The following is a 17,261-nucleotide window of genomic DNA, read 5'->3' on the forward strand; positions in this document are numbered from 1 at the left end:
GTTAAACAAGGTGCACATATTTCTAGAACTAGACAGTGATATGTGGTTACAGTTAGAAATAGAATAAGAACCGGCCTCGGTGGTGTCACGGTTAAGCCGTTGGACATAAGGCTGGTAGGTACTGGGTTCACAGCCTGGTACCGGCTCCCACCCAGAGTGAGTTTTAATGACACAATGGGTAGGTGTAACACCACTACACCCTCTTCTCTCTCACTTAAACTACTAATAACTAACCCTTGCGTGCTTGAACCGTAATTGGATATAAGCATGAAAATAAGTTTTAGAAAGAAAGAATGAAAAGTACACATACTTTTAAACAATTGTCTTCAAGGCGGGAAAGGGGTAATTTAACTTTGTTTCCTCTTCTTTGGGGTACCCCGTTGGTGGACCCATTGGGCTATTTCTCGTTCCAGCCAGTGCTCCACAACTGGTGTAACAAAGGCCGTAGTATGTACTATTCTGTCTGTGGGATGGTGCATATAAAAGATACCTTGCTGCTAATCGAAAAGAGTAGCCCATGAAGTGGCGAAAGTGAGTTTTCTTTTTCAATATCTGCGAATTTCTTAACAATATGTTTGATGCCATATAACCGTAAATAAAATGTGTTGAGTTTGTCGTTAAATAAAACATTTCCTTCCTTCCTTCTTCTTTGGGGTATGTGGGGTTTTTTTTAAAGGATACAGACACATGTAGGCATAAGGGTTCCCATTATTGTAGAGGGACATTTGCATTACTATGAAACGGCTATATGTAGGGTTCTAAATGAATCATGGAGAATTTTACATGGATTACAAATAATACTGAGCAGAATAAATAGGAAGTACACTGTAAAAAATGTCTCCATGGTTTTTGCCCGAATATAAAGATTTGCTCCAGCACTGGGGGTGGGGTGGGGTGTGTGATGGACAGTTGATCCCTATCCTGTACGCCTATGGACAGATATGGGCGTGATACTCACTGGAACAGGACGTTTAAATTACATTAAACACAGTTAGTTTAACGTATGTCACACACAATTGACGCTTCTCTTATACATTTATAGTAGATCTCTATTTGTGTATGTTTTGTGTGTGGCACATCTGTGGACTATAAATCAATGGCAATTACATGCTTGCAAAGATGCCAAATATAGATTTATGCACAGGTAATTTAGGTGGGACTGAAATAGATGCCACAATATAGGGTCATTCCACCCACGCCAATTTACTGATGTTTAAGACTACCCTTTTCATTTTAAAAAGATGTTTCACCTATTTGTGCATTTATTTTAAAGTTAAATGTAAGGAATTGGGAAATGGAAGTATGGTGCCAAATTCAAATTAGCTATGAAGTTGTGGTTGATCAAATGCAGAGACTGTTGTACTTTTTTCTTCTTTTTTTTTGTTTGTTTATAATGGCAACAGTTCTAAGCATGTGACTTTTGGGAGATTTTGAAATGCTAATAACTTTTCTTAGAGAGTTTCTATATACATGTATCGAATTCATACTTGTAATGGTAATTTCAGTACACATATATGTAAAATAAATCCACATTTGGATTCTCCAGGTATGAATTAGACATTATGGCAAATTGCTATTTAACACCCTTACAATAAATAAAGTTTGTAACATACAAAAACACCCCGAATCACTTTTAATTAAACAACCAGGACATGTGAACTCCATGAGTTTTGACAACATTGTCCAAGTGCAACCAGATAACAGAGTTCATTGAGTTTAAATACAACACCTTCATGTCAACAAACAGTCTTCAAGCTGGTTAAACCATTGTCAAAAGTGTGTTCTGGTTGGTAAAGATCATCTGCTTCAAATGCTGTTTTATATTACTAGTACTAGATATATCCACAAATAATCTAGATATATCCACAAATAAGCTACCTTAGTACAAAAACACAGAGAAATGGTGAATATATGATTTATGTAAATTGCAAATTTGAAAGGTATTTCAACATTAGCACTCATAACACTACATAACTTAACTTGTCAGTTTTAATTATCTGTAAGATATACATGTATGCACATGTTCTCACCAATTTAGTTGTTATTTTTATAACATTTTACAAATATCCCCTCAGTTTCATTTTATTTTATTAATCAGTTTCAGGGCTGTACCTAGCCTAAAATAACTAACCAGATGTAAACAAAGAATCAGGAAATATTAATGAAAGATTTTCTTTGGCTACACAAACAGGGTACTTCTTAAAAAGTGGGCGTGACACAGCCCAGTGGTAAAGCATTTGCCTGATGCACGGTCAGTGTGGGATCGATCTCCATAGGTGGGCCCAGTACACTACAACTCGTATATAAAAGGCTCTTGGATGTGTTGTCCTTTCTATGGGATGGTGCATATAAAAGATCCCTTGCTACTAATAGTAAAAGGTAGCGGGTTTCCTCTCTAAGACTACGTTAAAATTATCAAATGTTTAATAAATCAATGTGCTCTAGTGGTATCATTAAACAAAAACAAAAGTTAACTTTAATCTTCATCTACACAAACAGAAACTTTAAAAAACACTTTTTTATATATCCTGGGAAACATTTTGTTTTCAAAATTTTGATTAATGACATTTTTTGTCATTTCAAAATTTATTGGAAACTACTGTTCAAAGTTTTAAAATTGTGTCGCATTCTCTGAAATTTGCATAGCGAATTATGATACAACACTGAACAAAATGAGGGGGCTAATGTTTAATGTTTTAAAATTGTTTAGCAATATCTGAAACTTGCATAGTGAATCACAATGCATTACTGAACCAAATGTTCTCTGTGTCCATCCATTCTACCTGCTAGGTGTGGCCCTGTGTCCACGGTACATTAATATTTTCTACATCTCAGTTGTTTACAAATTCTGGAGATAACAAGCCGATACTGTAAATATCAGTATGCTGTATTGTGAATTAGGATATGAATATTGTACTTCCAACAGCTCTGTGCTCTGATGGTGTGACATTCTGTGTGATTGTCCAAGAAATCAAAGATGTCTTGACGGCCAGATCAAACAAAAATGTTGAAATAAAATATTTTCTTGTTCGTGTTCTTGATCCACACTGGTTTCGTGAAGAGTCCACATCAAACATTACACATGTATTACACATGTATGCATCTGTGGATGCCAAGTGGTGAAGCAAAGCTGCATCCAATGTGTTTTAAGGTTTTTAACTCCAACACTGGATTGATGTATCATATATATACAGACAGGTTGCCCACGACTACCACTGGAATGATTTTTTTGGTATGGCCTGTGTTTCAGATATGAAGAGTATTTCTTTGAAAATGTAATAAAATGATGTTAATTTAAGTTAAAATGTTATTAGCCAAAGACTAAATGTTGTAGCCACTTTGTATAAAAACTAGCAATTGGCTAAGTTGGTAATTAATGGACAGGGTGTTTTCAGGGATGAGTTCAGCCAGACCAAGCAGAAAAAAGTCTTCTAGACTGGTTTATGTGGTTCACAGTAAACCAATTGGCCATGTTGGGAACCAATCAAATAGTTCACAAACATTACTGAAACATTAGTTGGCTAAATTTGGAGCTGTTTTTCTAAATTGTTACCCAGTACAACATAATGTTGTTCATAGATGGTGTTAGTATAATGGTCAGTTAAGGGTGTGAAACTGATCATTTAATTTATCAAACATGATGGTTCAATTTTACATGGGTTCATTTAGTAGTATTACAGACTCAATTCTAATGATTCAACCATGATTCATGGTTCAAATTCTTTTTCTAGGACATTGACCTGAATTGTTTTGTATGTGAAATCATTTGTTACGATCTAAAGCCCACTGTAAATCACCTAAAATTAAGTACCTTTCTACAAATGTAATCTTTTGTAATTATTGTGTTTAAACTTAACTGACCTAAATTAAAAAAAAAAAAAAAAAAAAAAAAAATACAATAATGTTGTGTGCAGTTACATGTTACTTGAATGGTTTGGAGTTCTGCTCCAGAAACTGTAAATTTGATTATGCTGGCTATTTGTTTCCATGGTAACAGAAATAATATCGAAAATGAAAAACTCGCTCAATGGAGAAGGCACACCTAAATATCTAGATTGATATGTGTACAAAGCTTCCAGAAGTTATTTTTAAACTTCTGGAGTTGTGTTCCAGAAACAGTGAATATGGGCATTCTATTTGTGTCCATGGCAACAACAACAAAAAACCTTTCATAGACACAACTAGATTAGATGTATACAACATTTTCTAAAATTATCTGGAACACTTTTGGAATTATGCTCTGAAAACAGTGAATTTGATCATTATGGCTATTTGTTTTTATGTAACAAATTTTTTTTTTTTTAAATAACAAGTCCCTCATATCAAAAGGCAATAGGCTACAAGATTAAAATGTGTTCAATGCTTGTGAGGTTTTCTTGAATGGTTTTGAGGTTATGCTCCAGAAACACTATCGGATTGCAAGGAATTAAAATTCACTTTTGTTTTAATAAAAATTAAAAAAAGGTTTCAAGGATTCTAAATTGTTTTAATGTTTATGTTGTTATTGAATTCTTTACCGACCTAAATAATTTGCATCCCCCCCCCCCCCCCAAAAAAAAAAGAAGATATAAAAAAAACCCTACAGTATATCCTATTCTCTCTCTAAGACACACATTGTGGCTTTGTTGTCTGAATTTGTTAATTAAGTCTTCCTGAATGACAGCCATGCATGTGGACTCAAAGCAAATGTACAGACACTGTGGAATGTCGCAGGAAATTTGTAAACTCTGAAAACACAACAAATACACCCTAACATTGCAGACGGTCTCGTTTACAATCAACAGGCGCGGCCGAGCATCTGGCCACTCATCGCAGCACTTCAATTAGCAACCACGACCAAAATCTACTTTTTTCTCCTGTCACAAAATTTAGTTTCAAGATTTACAACAATTTGCAGAAGGATGCTAAGGCAATGTGCACAGAGAAAAATTATATAAACAAAATAGATGGACGCAAACGTGCAGTTTTCCGGGGATAAGCTGACATGCAGCTTATGGTGTCTTGGAGTTCTGAATTAAATAATTCGCTTGTAAATAGATGCATTCCCAGCATGCAATGTGCAGTTTGCACAGCATGCACACTAAAATACCGGTGGTGTAAATAACACTCAACAGGCACTGAAAATCACCATTTATAGAAAATTGACTGCTATTAATGACTCAGAATAAAATTAATTATTTCAACATAATAATAATAATAATAATAACAATAATAATAATGATGGGCCAACTTTGAAAAAAATATTGTATGCTTTTTAAATCAGCCAAAACTGATTCCTTTTTTCCCTTATTTTTTTAAATTTAAATATTAATATGCCTCCATATAATAATGTCAAATATATAAATGCATCAAGGCCAAGCAAATTAACTTGAATTTAAAAAGATGACCATGCCACAACACCCAATATTAAATTGTGTCTTCCTTTTGTTTTCACATCACATCACTTACCCAAATAAACAGAGAATATAGGTTAATAAAAGAAAACATTCTGTCCAGAGCTCATCCCCAAGTGAAAATCAACTTGTAATAAGTACTAGTGCACCTGACATGTGTGGCTTTTCCATTTTTTGTCTACATTAATTGTATTAGGGCACCCTGATAAAGGATTTTCTCTAACTACACCAAAAGGGCACTTTCTGTATATTATGGGGCGGGGGGAGTGGGTAAATATCTTTGCCTGTTCTCCTGAAATACTGGGTAATTTTTGGCATGCTTCCATCAAAGAACTGTTCAAGCACACCTGTCATTGGCACAATCTCTGAGTTAGTCAGACAGTTCTGTCCATGACAGGTGAAATGGTGAGTTGTCCTTGATCAAATATTTGTGTTAATGTACTATAACCATACCAATCAGATACTGGTTCAGTAATTACATAAATTGCTGAGTAAAATCACCAGACCCAGCAGCTGATGGACATCAAAGAACTCCACTCATTACTCCCTGGACACTACCTACACAATTTATACGAGTATGTGAAAACTGGACAGAGAATTGTTATACTGTTTATTCTCTGCACACTGCCTGGGTACAATTTACATGAGTATGTTAAAACTGGACAGTGCATTCTGTTAATTCTCTGGACACTGCCTAGGTACAATTTACATGAGTATGTTAAAACTGGACAGTGCATTTTGTTTGTTCTCTGGACACTGCCTGGGTACAATTTACATTCATGAGTATGTTAAAACTGGATGGTGCATTTTGTTTGTTCCCTGGACACTGCCTGTCTATTGATGTGTTAAAACTGGTCAGTCGATTGTTTATTGGAATAACAGCTTCTACTCAGCCCTCAGGTGCAAACAAACGTCTCCGATTTCGTATTTGTCATTTGAGAAACACAGCCTCTTTACTTTAATACATGTTCAGTGAAACAATTTATTTCAACACTTGATCAATGCAAATTTACAAACAAGCTGAAGTACAGGGGGAGGAAGTCTGTTTTGATCCATGTACAGTTTGATATGGTGCTGAAATTACTATGCTTACATGTGTATTCAGGTGAGATTCAAACACGCTGTCCTGTTCAGGCTGTCAGCCCAAGAAAGAGGAGTACATTTCTATTGAGCGGGATCTAGCTCAGTCACTACACCACTCGTCCGTTTCGATTGAGATGTAGCTCAGTCACTACACCACTCGTCCGTTTGGATTGAGATGTAGCTCAGTCACTACAGCGCTCGTCCGTTTGGATTGAGATGTAGCTCAGTCACTACAGCGCTCGTCCGTTTGGATTGAGATGTAGCTCAGTCACTACAGCGCTCGTCCGTTTCGATTGAGATGTAGCTCAGTCACTACAGCGCTCATCCGTTTCGATTGAGATGTAGCTCAGTCACTACAGCGCTCGTCCGTTTGGATTGAGATGTAGCTGTCACTACAGCACTGGTCCGTTTGGATTGAGATGTAGCTCAGTGGTAAAACGCTCGCTTGATGCGTGGTCGGTTTAGGATCGATCCCTTTGGGCTATTTCTTGCTCCAGCCAGTGCACCACGACTGGTATATCAAAGGCTGTGGTATGTGCTATCCTGTCTATGGGATGGTGCATATAAAAGATCCCTTGTTTCTAAACGAAAAGAGTCGCCCATGAAGTGGCGACAGCAGGTTTTCTCTCTCAATATCTGTGTGGTCCTTAACCATATGTCTGACGCCATATAACTGTAAATAAAATATGTTGAGTGCGTCGTTAAATAAACCATTTCCTTCATTCATTCCATTTGGATCGAACCACCTCAGGGGAGTCATTCTCTGATTGGATTTCCCCCCATAACAATCAGTCCACAACAAGTGGTATATCGATGGTCATGATATGTGCTGTCCCGTCTGTCTGAAAGTGCATATAAAAGATCCACTGCTGCTAATAGAAAATTGTAGCGAGTTTCCTAGACTGCAAATAAAAAATTACCAAATGTCTGCGGACATCTAATAGCCAATTATTAATAAATCAATGTACCGTGTACTCTAAACAAATATATATATTGGGCTGAATTTACAAATATCTGTTTTATTTTACACGTGTGTAATTTCATATATTCACAATGCTTAAACACCTGCATTTAAAAAAAAAACACAGCTTTGTACATTTGGCCCATTAAGTTTAATTTTTAAGATATTGGGTTCACATCACAGTACCAGTCTCCACCCAGAGTGATTGAGTTTTAATGAATCTATGGCTGCATACATTTTGTTCAGTAATGTGTCACAGTTTGCTATGCAAATTTTAAAATGTTAAATAGTAGTTTCTACAAAAATTTTGACTGATCACCAATTGTCAAAAAAAATTTAAAATTATATATATATTAAAAACAAAATGTTTGGGTAAATGTAAGATCACTATACACTGGCTCTTCTCACTAACTACTAACAATTAGCACTGACCCACCATCCTGGGCGGACAGCCCAGATTGCTGAGATGTATGTGTATCCAGGACAGCGTGCTTGAACCTTAATTAGATGCAAAAATCGAGTTGAAATAAAACTTAAGAGAAACGAAGCATCTGAATGAAGGTAGAGGAAACTAGACATGTACTGGTATACACAGTTAATGTGTACATGTGTATCCATTTATTAACATCTCAAATTACCATTCTGTCTTCCCATACATAATTACCTTACAGATCTGCAGATTTACTCACTACTCAGGGTTTCTGCCAGAGGGTAAAATGAGTATGGCGCCATACCCAATTTTTTTGTTTTAAGTTAACCTTTTGACAAAATAAATTACTCGTTTCTTATTATTGTATGATTTTCTTAACCTTAACACTAAACTTAACCCATTTTCTTTCTGGGGGAGCCCCCCATACCTCCTGTTGACTGTGGTTACATTCAGTTCCATGGCGCCATACCCCAAAATTTCTTTCTGGCAGATACACTGCCACTGTAGAATTAATTAGCAATATTAATCCATAATAATGTGTGTATTACATGCCCAACATGTATGTACATATATGTACAGGTCAGTAATCAAGAGTATTTATTTAACTGAACAAAAAAAACGTATAAAACCAAATATTTAGAGACATAATTAAGTAGAGATTTTCTTCTCACTGGTCAATACCCTTTTCTAATTAAACAATAGATCTCATTAAAATCCTGAAATATTAAATGCTCCAATTTAGCAATAACTCAATACAGGAAACATGTTTATCTTTCCTGAGCAATTAAGTCAATGCATGATAATAAATAATTAATATTCCATTAGCTGAATTCTGTTTTCACTGTAAGAAACCGTCGTTTCGAGAAACCTGTTATATAGTGGGTTTTCATCATCTTTACACACAGACATATGTGAAGGTCTTCGTTTTAATTTCCATCATCTATCTTTAGCTCATGTCTTAAAAACTTATGTACCGGTACCTGTATTATTATCGTCGTTCTAGAATTAATTATGCTTGGGGGAGATGGGGGTGGTGGTGGGGGTGTATGTACTAATCACCCAAAATTTAAATTTGTGTTTAAACCAAGTTAAAGTTAGTTTGTTTTGTTTAATGACACCACTAGAGCACATTGATTTATTAATCATTGGCTACTGAATGGCAAATATTTGGTAATTCCACAGGCCTGCCATCTAATACAATTATAGTTCTTATTTAGCCTCCCACAAGAGAAAGCTCATTGATTTTGACACAGGTGTAATTAGACACCACATCGTGGTCATTAATGTCCCCAAATACCGTAACAAATTGGCTCTTGGCCATCTTAACACAAACGTATACCTGAACGTGTCTTGGCAATTACAGAGAACTGGCTGATTACTTTCTGTAACAGATTATTGATTTGCTATAAATCACTGCCTTACACGGAGGATACAAAAGCAATACACACAAGTACAAGTAAATGAAGCTGTAATTACATGAATAATCAAACCTATCAATCAAATAGTTTAGTGGGGCACATTTGGGATCTGATTTACAATAAGTACATCAGGTTTGGTGTTAATGGTTGTTCTGATGTTAAATCTAGTTGTAAAGCATATCAAAGAGTAAATTTTTAAATAATATTTCTCAGAATTCAAAGTAATGGGAAGGGATGTTGCTCAGAGAATAAGCACCTAAATTTCCAAGGTGCTATCAGTATCAGTATGGGTTGAACTTAAAGGATCAAATGCCATCAGTGGACTGACTAATCAGGATTTGTTTTTCTATCTCAACAACTAATAAAGATCATGGTACGTGCTGTCCTGGCTATTGGGTGTCAAACAAAGGTAAGTATATTAATCCCTTGTTGGCCTCTGTTGTGGAAGAAGGGTTTTCTTTCTTGCTATCTAGACTACATATATAAGTGTCAAACGTGACCATATGTTAAATACCAAGCAGCTCCAGGCCATAGGATTTCAAATTTCATGTGTTCTGTGCCTTGTGATCATGGGAACCCATCGGAGACAAAATTTCAGTTCTGTGATTTCACCAACACGGTATCAGAAACAATTGTTTCTGTGAAATCAAAAGGCCTGAGCTCATATAGGTATTCCTGTGTTCCATGCCTGGTGGCAGTGGATTTAACTCACAGTTTCTGTGTGGTCCATAATGATAAGTCTGATGATATATAACCATCTAATTAAATTGTGCGGACAGGTTTTCTGCCAGAGGGTAAAATGGGTAAGCCACATACCCAAACATTTTGAAGATTTTATTTTTTTAAGTTAACCTTTTGACAAAATTAATTACTCTTATCATGTCTATATATATGATTTTCTTTATCCTAACCTTAGACATAACCCATTTTCTTTCATACCCCCTGTTGACTGTGGTTGCCTTCAATTCCACAGCGCCATACCCAAACATTTCTTTTTGGCAGAAACACTGGTTGAGTGTTTCTTTAAATAAAACATCCCTTCCTTTCCGTTCCTTCCAATATATAAATATTATACTTTGTAAATTTTTACTAGCAACAGCTGTTAATCAATTTAAAAGTTGATTAGCAACTACTAGCCTATTTAATATTTCTAAACAGTGAAGTGTGGTGTGCACAATACTGAAACAAATATTCCATGTAATATATAGATATATATTTTAATCTAGATACTAAATGGCAAACATTAGAATCTAAAATCAAAGAAAAACTTACATTTGTTGCATAACATCATTGAGGAAAACCCCATCATACAAATCCTTGTAAGTCAATGGCTTCACATCTCCAACGTGAAAGGTATTAACCTACAAAACACAAACACATTTACAATTCTTCATCTGTACATGTAGTTAAATACTGCAAATATGTTTTAAAATGTCAGCCCTATACAATTACATGTATTGTAAATATTAAAGAGGGATATATGACTTAATTAAAAGGAGGCTTCTGACTTTTTCTTTAAAAAAAATACAAACACACACACATACAACCACACACTAAGATAACTAAAAACGGAATTGGTGTATAGTAATTAATATATATACATCCTTAGGGTTTTATCAGCTGTTTCTAGACTATGTAAAACAACACTAAAATTCCCGAAGTTGAAGCCATGGGCATCAAGTTAAATTCGAGAAATAAAACGCTGATCCTATACCTGCTGTAATTCCATTTGACATATTTTTAAATAAAGAAATAATAATAATATAAAGAAATCCAAAAACGTTTCGGAATTAACAAATATATTTTATTTCCAAATTCCATGTAATTTGTAAAAACATTGGTCAAAATATAAATAAAACAGCAAATGAAGAATGTTGTCTGCTCATGAATGGAGGTTAAATTATATTTTTTTCACAAGTTTATTCTACTAAACCCTGTATTTGATAATTCTTTATTTTAAAGTGTCTATATCACTGTAATCTGTTTTTAACTGTATAAAATAAAATAAAAATTCAGAAATAAGAAATCGAAAATGTTCATCACTAAATGTGAGTATTGTTGTTTTATTTATACCTTGACCAATGTTTTCATAATTTACACATAAAAATAGAAGTTATTTAAAATATTACTACACTTACCCAGTCACAACAAAAATGTATTCAGTAAATCATTTAATTAATGTTTAATTTTAACTTCTAACCTATAACTGAAAAAAAAACCCCAACTCATTCTGTTGGGCCATGGGAAGGGGTCTCATAAAGCAATAAATATAATTGGAGTGGCCTTAATTTCTTAAATTAATGTGATTTAGTGGCTTACTAACTGTGCTGAACTCTTCTAAATGCTCTTAATTAAGTACTTACCCACACCACCAAAGGGTTTTCCATAAATGATGCATGTGTAGCCATTATTTACAGAATGTGCACGCTAATCCAATAACAATAATCCAACATTTTCAGGCTATGTCAAAGTGGTTTTCCAACACTCCATCAACGAAAGAAATCCTCAAAATAACTTTACATTTTGTAATTACAACACAAAACTCTGCTCAAAAGTTATTCCAAAACACAACTGGGACAATTCTTCCGCCGAGAAAGGCATTGCGTATCGGTGTTTACACTGTCCAAGAATGCGGGACAGGTATGATCATGTACAAAGGCTTCCAATCTATAGTCGCACCGAAATCAATGACTCAAATCCACCGAGGTCCCCCAAGAAAAACATTGCGTGTATATTTTCACACGGTTTCCGTCGCAAACAATGCAAATCAATTCCAAACCCAAATTATTAATTCAGATTTTCATCTTTTATGCATAAATATAAAATCCGCAACTGACAAATTCATACAATGTGTAATTACTCCCGGTAAAATCATAACAGAGGCTACATTTCGCTGCCAAAACTCTGTCACTCCATTGCAGCAGGTGATGGCCAATCAAAAAAGAGCTCAGTGACCCTCGAAAAAGACATTTTACTTTAAAAGGTACACTGAAATTGACAACTTATTACTCAATTCGCAGTCATGTAAAATACGTCTAGATTATTTCAGAAATATTTAATATATCAATTTAAAGTGTGATTTGTAATTTTTTTTTTCAACTTAAAAAGAAATTTGAGAAGCTTCGTAAATGCCATGTCAACAGACATCGACATCTTGTGGCAAAGAAAAACGCTATAAGGGAAACAACTCTAAAAGGAAAATGGCATTAACAGAAGGTATACTGCACAAGTAAAATAACGCAAACCAGCACGTTTTATTAGATGCAGCTATATTCTTAGTTTATTTTTACTGGTCTTAAATGGTATATTTTTTGTATGTATATTACAATGTCTATTGCCAAAACCTCGATATTTTAACATAATGGGAAATTCAACAGTTATCATAGGGAGACCAGTTTCGGTGAGCATAAGCATTCGGTTCTAAAGCATACCAATATTAAAAACTGACAGTTGTTATCCAAATAGCTACCTGTTTATTAGTATTTCTACGCTACAAATGAGCATTAAACTGTAGCAAAGTTTACCGCACGTGCGTCAACAACTGTAGTATGCATCAACTGTAAATATTGTTAAAGAGATGCTTAAGCAAGGCTTTTAGACTGGTACAACCGTGTCCGGTGTATCGGCGCGTCCGGTGATTCGGCGCACTTGGTATTTTGCTTAAGTATGCTTAGGAAGTTGTCATGTTGTCGGAGTTTTTAACGAATTAAAGTTCAATTCCTTTTTCAATGGTTAATCAAGTATCAATATATTTATTGTTAAGGGTGCAATTTTTTTTTTTTTTTACAATTATCAATAATTATATAATAATTTCAAAATAAATCATTCACCTGTTTTCGTGTTTATAAACGCGAAGTAGGTCATCCTTATTGATATTAAGAAGGTTAAAACCAGTCTAAAAACACCTTTCCCGCATTTTAAAAATTATAGCAAACAGTATAAATGTAATTATTTTTGTTCGGTTATTTTTTTTATTTAAACCGAAAAAGAAAACACAGACATGCAAACAAAACGAAAATTTTACACCTTAATTGACAGTCATTCCAGTTCACAATTGTCACATTGTTATAAAAAATAAAAACGAAATAAGATCCACGTGTGTGCACAATCTACCCGAGAAAAATAAAATCCATGTAGGCATCTCAGCCATGCATGACAATGAACATGTATGCATCTGCAGTACTGTGCCACTCAAGAAAACGATTCCGAAACTGATCATGAGATGGGTCATATGTGATCGTTCATTTTTATAGTAATATTTTTAACTAGACAAAACAAAAAAGTACTAAAATAATTCTGGGACAATAGTGTAGCGTTTAAGGGCTAAAAGTGAGGTCATGGGCGGTTTATAAATAGCGGGGTCTACGATCCACATCTACTGCGCCGCATCACCGGACATGCAAATCGTTTTGGATACAAGGGGGTGCCTATATTTATGCACCATTTTAAAATGTTTATTTACTACAGACATAAAACAGTTTGTAGTGTATTTCAGATTATGCACTTCTTCATTGGTGAGAGACGCATTTTATTAAATATTTCACAATGTTCACATAGAAAATGGTCCTTGAAAGCTTAGGTGCGCCGATACACCGGACAGCACTGTATGCATATTCAACGATATATAATGCACATAATTGCTTAATATTAACAAGTATATTGTTATATTTAATTAATAAAACGGTTGAATGTGACGACTAATAGATATAACGGGCGCAGCCATTTTGTTCCATTCCAGTGAATACGCTCTCTGGCGAGCTGATGGTTACGTAATAATTAACGTCAGGAATGAGTCTTAGAACTAGAGAAACAAATCTACCTGGTTTTTGTGGGATGATAAAATAGTTATGCATTGCAATGTTCTGTAATAATATGCATCCCAGTAAACCAGCAATAAGTATATATTATTTTTAATAGAAAATAAACCACCATTGTCAAAGTGGCTACACAACAAGTCGAAACAATTATACCTTGTTTTGTTAATGCATTAACCTACGTACTGAAATGATAATTGATTAATTAATTCTTAGTTAATTGGTCTATTCTATTCTTGATTGGCCGGTGTATATTTGATTGGTATTTCAGACGAGCCAATTAACTGACGCTGTCTAGACACAAAAATACCTACCGGTATTATGTATTATAACCCGTCGCCCTAAAATGGTAATGGACATAGTTTATTACTGTAAATAGTTCTGTAAAACTATTGATTGAGGAGCTGAACAGATCAGGATATTAACCCCCCCCCCCCCGCATCTCCACCCACCTAACCCCACCCCACCCCCACCCCTGGCTGTTACCGACCACGGTCGGGCTGCTGGTGTTCCCTTGCACCTGCCAGTGCAGGCGGTCCCTCCCTTCCCACCCCCACCTTTCCTGTCCTGGACAGAGAAGCCGGCCGAGGTCGGATCTTGTGCCCAGGACAGGCGTGCACTACAACAGCTTGCTCTGAATGTGCATGTAAAGCCCTAGCTATGACCTGACCTGACTTTCACTCTTTTAAGGGCCCCTATGGGCAATCTAGGGAGACATGTCAGGGAGATAGGTCCAATTAACGAGCTACTCTAGGCCTACTAAATTCCAAACCTATACGTAGCTCCCTGCCTTTCCATTTAGATCGACCGTTCAAAATTGTGCCTAAATTCCTTCATTAAAAATGCGCACCCGTTCTCTTTGGCTTAATCCTACAGGACATTCCAAATTCCATAACACCATACCACCCTCCGCCTGTTACCGGTTACGGTCGGACTGCTGGTACTCCCTTGCACCTGCCAGTGCAGTCGGTCCCACCTCCTACCCACCCCACCTTTCCTGTCCTGGACGGAGGAGCCGGCCTCGGCGGCACCTGTGCCTAGGACAGGCGTTCGCTACAACAGCTTGCTCTGAACGTGCACGTTAAACAATCCATTACATTCCATTGATTAAATAGACTTTCCCATCACAGAACTGACCAATTACGTACTCCCAAAGAAAAGAAAATGATCACTTTGGTATCGTGGGTTGTCGTTTTTGCTCCAACGTAGCATACCAATAGGCCTAATTTAGTGTACATTTTTCCTTTGGATTATTTAACAGAGAAAAATACTATAACCCCATTTCGTTCCCTTAATGCAACTTGAAATATATTTAGTTAAATAGTTATATTATATTATCACGTCATTTATGCTGTTTTACAAGTCAGGTTGACCAAAGAGAAGCGTCTTGTCATAAATTACTGCTTTTGTTTACACTGAGAGTTGGTCGGAGCTGACGTCACTTCGCCCCAAGCTATGGTACCGGATTCATTTACGGTTATATGGCGTCAGACATATGGTTAAGGACCACACAGATATTGAGAGGAAACCCGCTGTCACCACTTCATGGGCTACTCTTTTCGATTAGCAGCAAGGGATCTTTTATATGCAACATCCCACAGACAGAATAGTAGGCCTACATACCACGACCTTTGTTACACCAGTCCCACCGACGGTGATCGATCCTAGACCGACCGCGCATCACGCGAACGCTTTACCACTGGAATACGTCCCACCTTAAATTTAAAGCAATATAAAAAGACCTGTATATTATGTGTAGAATTATTTAAAACGTAAATATCATGTTCATCCAAACTATTTATTGTTACTTGTTCTTTAAATATTATACTGAACTGATCGATGAAAGACAAAAAATTATTTTAGCCTAAAATGTATTCAGGCCCGTAGGCCTACGTAATTTCTGTTTTGTTTAACGACACCACTAAGCACATTGACTTATTAATCATCGGCTATTGGATGTCAAACGTGATAGAGAAGAAACCCGTTACATTTTTCCATTAATAGCAAGGGATCTTTATATGCACTTTTCCACAGACAGGATAGTACATACCACAACCTTTGATATTTCAGTTGCGGTGCAGACTTGAACGAAAAATTGTCCAATGAGCCCACCGATGGGGATCGATCCCAATCCGACCACGCATCAAGCAAGCGCTTTACTACTGGACTATATCACGGCCCGGCCCGTACATAGGAACGACATCTGAAGGATATGCGTGCCAGATTTTGATTTTTATTGACAAGAGGACAAAAACATTTACAAAGATCAAGATAAATTGCAGTTCTTAACCCAGTCTTCATAACTTTATTTTTTAAATTTCCATTATAGTGTAAAATTCCAAGAAATACAACCGCAGTGTCGTCCAACCGAGATCAGTTTACTCTGTAATTATATTACTTCCCCATCATTGACCTCTTCAATGAAGTGTTGATGTCCATCTTTTTTATCAGTTGGTGGGAGTCGTTTGTTTTAATACCACCACTAGAGCACATTGACGCATTTGTCATCGGCTATTGGATGTCAAAACATTTGGTATTTCTTAGTCTAAGAGAGGAAACCCGCTACCTTTTTTCCCCCCCAAATTAGTAGGAAGGAATCTTTTATTTGCATAGACAGGATAGCACGTATTACGATATTAGACGAGGTTCGATCCTAGATGGATCACTTAAACACTGGGCTACGTCCCGCCATCTGTTGCTGGAACAAAGAACTACAAATCACACAGGTAAATACATGCATTAACGATCCAATGATCATCAAGCACTAAATGTGGCGAAGCAAGGATACTCTGTGAACTATTACAGAACGTGGTAGTTTCCCCAAAATATTGACAAACTACTGTACAACTAGTGTTCTTTTGTGTATTAGTGGCAATATCACAAACTGAATGGTACTCACAGCATCATATTAACACTGCAATAGCAAAATTTAAGCATTGCCATAGTTGCGTGCATTTACGACAAAATATTTATGTACAATAGACCTACAATTCATAGACCCCGCCCCAAACTTTTTTTCTCCAATGTAATCACAAAGGATTGTTTGAAAATACAAAACAGTAAAAAAGAACCATAAAAGGCAATTGAATCTGGTGACCTCAAATGAGTACTCTACCACTGATCTAGATCACATCCATTAGGAGTCAAAATAACCTGTTTGTA

At 36.0% G+C, this 17,261-nt stretch overlaps 1 protein-coding gene and 1 long non-coding RNA gene across 5 annotated transcripts in view; one reads left to right on the forward strand and one right to left on the reverse strand.

Moving 5' to 3' along the window:
* Window positions 1–12,468, reverse strand: part of LOC121371596 (girdin-like) — a 91,263-nt gene extending 78,795 nt beyond the window's left edge. For 2 of the 4 annotated variants that reach the window (XM_041497604.1, XM_041497601.1), the window contains exons 1-2: window positions 11,649–12,468; window positions 10,558–10,646 (exon numbers count right to left, since the gene is read on the reverse strand). In XM_041497604.1, the coding sequence (XP_041353538.1) occupies window positions 10,558–10,646; window positions 11,649–11,693 (134 nt within the window). In that variant the 5' untranslated portion in view covers window positions 11,694–12,468. The remainder of the gene's footprint in view (window positions 1–10,557; window positions 10,647–11,648) is intronic. The other 2 variants (XM_041497605.1, XM_041497602.1) reach the window with 1 other exon arrangement.
* Window positions 12,469–12,520: 52 nt separating this feature from the next.
* Window positions 12,521–16,575, forward strand: LOC121372640. Its single transcript, XR_005957960.1, has 2 exons — window positions 12,521–12,685; window positions 16,170–16,575. It is a non-coding gene; the product is annotated as an uncharacterized LOC121372640 (long non-coding RNA).
* The last annotated feature ends 686 nt before the right edge of the window (window positions 16,576–17,261 follow it).

This window comes from Gigantopelta aegis, chromosome 4 (genome assembly GCF_016097555.1).
Source record: "Gigantopelta aegis isolate Gae_Host chromosome 4, Gae_host_genome, whole genome shotgun sequence".
Classification (NCBI taxonomy): domain Eukaryota; kingdom Metazoa; phylum Mollusca; class Gastropoda; order Neomphalida; family Peltospiridae; genus Gigantopelta; species Gigantopelta aegis.